Source organism: Triticum dicoccoides, chromosome 1B (assembly GCF_002162155.2).
Source record: "Triticum dicoccoides isolate Atlit2015 ecotype Zavitan chromosome 1B, WEW_v2.0, whole genome shotgun sequence".
Classification (NCBI taxonomy): Eukaryota; Viridiplantae; Streptophyta; class Magnoliopsida; order Poales; family Poaceae; genus Triticum; species Triticum dicoccoides.
The window spans coordinates 620,425,048-620,429,920 of record NC_041381.1 but is presented as its reverse complement, the minus strand read 5'-3'; the positions used below and the strand labels follow the sequence as shown (position 1 = coordinate 620,429,920).

General features: G+C 49.7%; 1 protein-coding gene across 1 annotated transcript; it reads left to right on the top strand.

Annotated features, from left to right (window-relative positions):
* Positions 1-2,383: 2,383 nt before the first annotated feature.
* Positions 2,384-4,644, top strand: LOC119349172 (protein DETOXIFICATION 16-like). The gene is made up of 6 exons (XM_037617201.1): positions 2,384-2,668; positions 2,731-3,275; positions 3,374-3,756; positions 3,834-3,952; positions 4,057-4,146; positions 4,263-4,644. Exons 1-6 carry the CDS (start codon positions 2,441-2,443, stop codon positions 4,323-4,325), a joined length of 1,428 nt encoding a protein of 475 aa, XP_037473098.1. The 5' UTR covers positions 2,384-2,440; the 3' UTR covers positions 4,326-4,644.
* The last annotated feature ends 229 nt before the right edge of the window (positions 4,645-4,873 follow it).

Genomic DNA, 4,873 nt, shown 5'->3' with positions numbered 1-4,873 from the left:
TATGACTTTGCTATGCTTAATCTTGTCATTGGGGCCCGAGTGCCATGATTTCAGATCTGAACCATTATGTTTTCATGAATATATGTGAGTTCTTGATCCTATCTTGCAAGTCTATAGTCACCTATTATGTGTTATGATCCGACAACCCCAAAGTGACAATAATCGGGATACTTCCCGGTGATGACCATAGTTTGAGGAGTTCATGTCTTCACTATGTGCTAATGCTTTGTTCCGGTTCTCTATTAAAAGGAGGCCTTAATATTCCTTAGTTTCCACTAGGACCCCGCTGCCACGGGAGGGCCGACAAAGCCAAATCCGGCGGCCGCGCGATGAAGGTCGGCAGATCCGCAAATCCGGTGGTCCGCCGGCGCAGGGGGGAGAGATGGGAGGCCTCGTGCGTGCGGCGGCCTTTCGGCGTGTTCCTGCCGGCTGCTGTCGCCGGAATCTTGGGCGGCGGGGTGGCGGCGGCGCGAGGGGGAGAGGGGATGTGGTTGGTGGGGGAAATGACGGGCTGAAATGTCCCCCACCAACTGCTTCCGCTTATATGCAGGGCACCGCAGCGACGAGGGGGAAACCCGCGAATACGCGGGTCAGGGCCGAGATTTTGCCGTGCCCCCCAAATTTTTATTCGGGCCGGGGCGAGATACGGGGCTGGTCGGGCAGGTTTTCCTGCCCCAACCCGCATTTTGGCGGTTATTTTCCGGGTCGGGGCGGAATGCGGGGTCTGCTAGAGTTGCTCTAAGTGCTCACTCACTCAACTCAGCTTGTAATTGGTCCAAATGATAATGTGTCTTGCTTTTGGAGAAAGAGGAGACAAAGTTAACCATCTTGTTTTTGAGATAGGAGGGAGTAACAAATTGCAAGTAAGAGCTTCTTCGGACTAACCGTTGCAAATTTTATAGTCCTGTAAGTGTGCCAACCTTGATCTATGGTTATCTTGCCAGGACTCCCATGGAGGGGAACTTTTGGTCTATGGGTGTATATACACCCTATATGGAAGAAAATTTAGTAATTAAATAAAAGGTCAAAAAATTCTGAAAATATTTTTGAAATAAATTTGACCTTCCATTGTATTGGTAAAAAGAATTCCACAAAAAGGAAAAAAATCTCTTTGACTTCTTTTAAAAAAAAGACAAAAATTCCGGTCAAAATAGTATGAATAGTAACCTATAATAGCAAATGATTTTTTTCTCTTGAAGTCAATGCTGGTTTCCTATTCGTGAAAATTTATATACTAGTGCAAAAGAAAGTCAAGTTTATTATAAAACAATTCCAAACTTTTTTGATTTTTTTGAATTATTAAAGAAAATTCTCCATATGAGGAACCAAAGGGTATTTCCCGGACTCCCATTGGCTATGAGTGAGGAAGGTGCGATCTTGCTTCAGTTTTTTTTTCTTTTTTCTGAACCTGTAACTTTGGCAAGGACCTTTTCTTAGCCATCTCTCATCTGCTCTTAGTCGTTCCACTTGGTAGTAACACTTACTTTTTTCCAAAATGGACACACACACATTAAAGATTCGAGAACTACGCTCAGTTGGCAAGGCGCGGGAGTTTGTAGCCAGCCCACTAGGGTTCAAGTCTCGGCTTGAGCATTTGATGCTCACGGAGTTTTCTTCTATAAAAAAATGCCAACAGGTCAGTCTAGCCCGGGTTGGTCTCATTTTTTTAGTGAAAGATTCAGGGCTATAGTTTGTTTGGTGGACTGAGTGAATGCTCTGTATTTAGTGCATGTGCATTCATATTTCATAACATCTAAATGTGCTTTAGTAAAACTGTATTTCATAATAGATCTATTTCTAGTGATTTTATTAATTTATGCTTTTGTATAAGTAAGGCTAACTTAAGAAAATTTGAGTTCAACAAAAGTATTTTTCAAGAAGGATGGAAAACTTGCCTTGCATCGATTGACTCTTTTTTATGAGAGAATATCATACGAAAACCAATATTCAATGAAAACTTCGTGGAAACCATATTTTAAAGTTTTAAAAAAATCTAAAAAAATGTGAGATGTTAAGAAGGTGATGTTTTATTGCTACACAAAATTTAAAGTTGAAAAACATTACGACATGTGAGCTATGAAAAAGACAAATTCAGCACTTATTCTGCAGAAGATTTTTTAAAGAAAGCAAGATCTCTGATCTCGCACGCCCAAACTCCCACGGAGTGTGCATCCGAACAAACCAAGAAAGGCTAATTTAAGATATGCTATTTTATGGTTGAAAACCATGTCTCATCTGTCAGAATTTCACTCCTGGTCATGCCCCACAAGGCACAGCCATACGGAGCGAGCGTGGCACCCAAGTCATTACTGCCATACCTACCGCGAGGTTAATTTGCTGACTGACAACCCCGATTTGTTGGCTTCCCTTTGGCGCTTGGCAGCCAATCGCATTGACAAGCATAGCTCATTCTTGTCCCATTTTCCCTCCAAAACAAGCCATGGAGGAGCAGCTTCTCGCCCTCGGGAAGAAGGGAGACGACGAGAGCCCGGTGCTGAGCGAGGTGAGGAAGCAGCTGCGCCTTGCCGGGCCTCTGGTCGTGGGCTGCCTCCTGCAGAACGTCGTCCAGATGATCTCCGTCATGTTCGTGGGCCACCTCGGCGAGCTCGCGCTCTCCGCCGCCTCCATGGCCACCTCCTTCGCCAACGTCACCGGCTTCAGCTTGCTGGTCGGTAACACTCTTGCTTGCGTTCCTCCTCTCCGCGTGAAGCTTACTTGCGTGTACTGCAGGCCGGCATGGCGTGCAGCCTGGACACGCTGTGCGGGCAGGCGTACGGCGCCGGCCAGCACCGCATGCTGGGCGTGTACAAGCAGCGGGCGATGCTGGTGCTGTCCCTGGCAAGCGTGCCCGTGGCGGCGCTCTGGGCGTACACGGGCCGGATCCTGCTCCTGCTCGGGCAGGACCCGGAGATCGCGGCGGGCGCCGGCAGCTACATCCGGTGGATGATCCCGGCGCTGCTGGCGTACGGCCCGCTGCAGTGCCACGTCCGGTTCCTGCAGACGCAGAACGTGGTGGTGCCCGTGATGCTCAGCTCCGGCGCCACCGCGCTGAACCACCCGCTGGTGTGCTGGGCACTGGTGCACGGGCTCCGCATGGGGAGCAAGGGCGCCGCCCTCGCCAACGCCGTCTCCTTCCTCACCAACCTCTCCATCCTCGCGCTCTACGTCCGGCTCTCGCCGTCCTGCTCGAGGACCTGGACCGGCTTCTCCCGCGACGCCTTCCGCGGCCTCACCGGGTTCCTCAAGCTCGCCGTGCCGTCCGCCCTCATGGTCTGGTGAGCAGTGAGCTGAGCTAGCCTGCCATTGCAGATTGCACTTGCACGATGCAGTTGATGATCTGAAATTTACTAGGCTCAAATGGTTGTGGATACAGCATGGAGTGGTGGTCGTTCGAGCTGCTGGTGCTGCTCTCGGGTCTGCTCCCCAACCCCAAGCTGGAGACGGCGGTCCTGTCCATCTGCCTGAACACCAACTCCCTGGCGTTCATGGCGCCGCTCGGGCTCGGCGGTGCCATAAGCACGCGCGTGTCGAACGAGCTCGGGGCGGGGCGGCCGGCGGCGGCGCGTCTGGCGGCGCGCGTGGTGATGCTGCTCGCGGTCGCGGTGGGCGCGTCGGAGGGGCTGGTGATGCTGCTGGTGCGCAGCGTGTGGGGGTACGCCTACAGCAACGAGGCGGAGGTGGCCGCCTACGTCGCCCGGATGATGCCCATCCTCGCCATGTCCGTCGTCTTCGACGGCCTCCAGTGCGTCCTCTCAGGTACAAACAGACCATGATTACTCTGTTGGCTCTAACATAGTTACATGTATGAAGGCTGTGCTTGATTTTGGTTGCAGGCGTTGTAAGGGGCTGCGGGCAGCAGAAGATGGCCGCATTCGGCAACCTCGGGGCGTATTACCTCGTCGGCATCCCCGCGGCCTTCTTCTTCGCCTTCGTCTGCCACCTTGGAGGAATGGTAGTAGTACTTAGTGATTTTCTCTCTTTCATAAACCCGTTCCTTCTTCTTTTTTATATACAGTACAAAAATGTAAGATTACTTCGTCGTTTGGACCTGGACAGGGGCTCTGGTTCGGCATATGGTGCGGACTGGTGGTGCAGATGCTCTCGCTTCTCGCCATCTCCGAGTGCGCGACCGACTGGGAGAAAGAGGTAAGGCCTGCATCCGCACGTGTTTGATCTGTTCCTTTCATTTACTCCCTTCGTGCCAAAATATAAGATAGTTCAAGATGTGATAATATATTGAGTATCTTGCGTTGGGTGCGCAGGCGGTGAAGGCAAAGGGCAGAGTCTTCACTTCTTCGCTGCCTCAAGATATGACAGCAACGTGATAGATTACGGTAGAGTTACAGTGTGCACGCACGCTGTGTGCTCGTGAGAAGAGAAGCTCTGCAAAGTCTAAAAAGAGCTGGATGGCATTTTGACGCCAAACGAAATCTATCGAGAGAGAAAAAAACATGCATTAAGAATTGGATGTAATGTAACATGACAGGATACTGCACTGCAGCAAATTATCGACTCGCTACAAATCGACTGCGTTGGGGCTACCTTGGGCAGGAATGAATGATCGATGCTTCCATGATGAATGTAGTTGCTTCACCTGCTCTGTTTTGACAACATTTTCGCTGCAACTCTATAATTTTACAGGCACGCATGCATCTCTTCTAATAAAAGATATATATATATATATATATATATATATATATATATATATATATATATATATAATTCATACCAACGTACGTTGTTCACATCCAACATCAAGGGTTCACGACCCACAGAAAGTAAAGGGCCTCAAACTCAACAAGATCTGAATTCGCCCTTCCCCGCCATGATCAATGGGACGAACTAGTGTGCAAAATTCGTCGTTCTTGCGTCT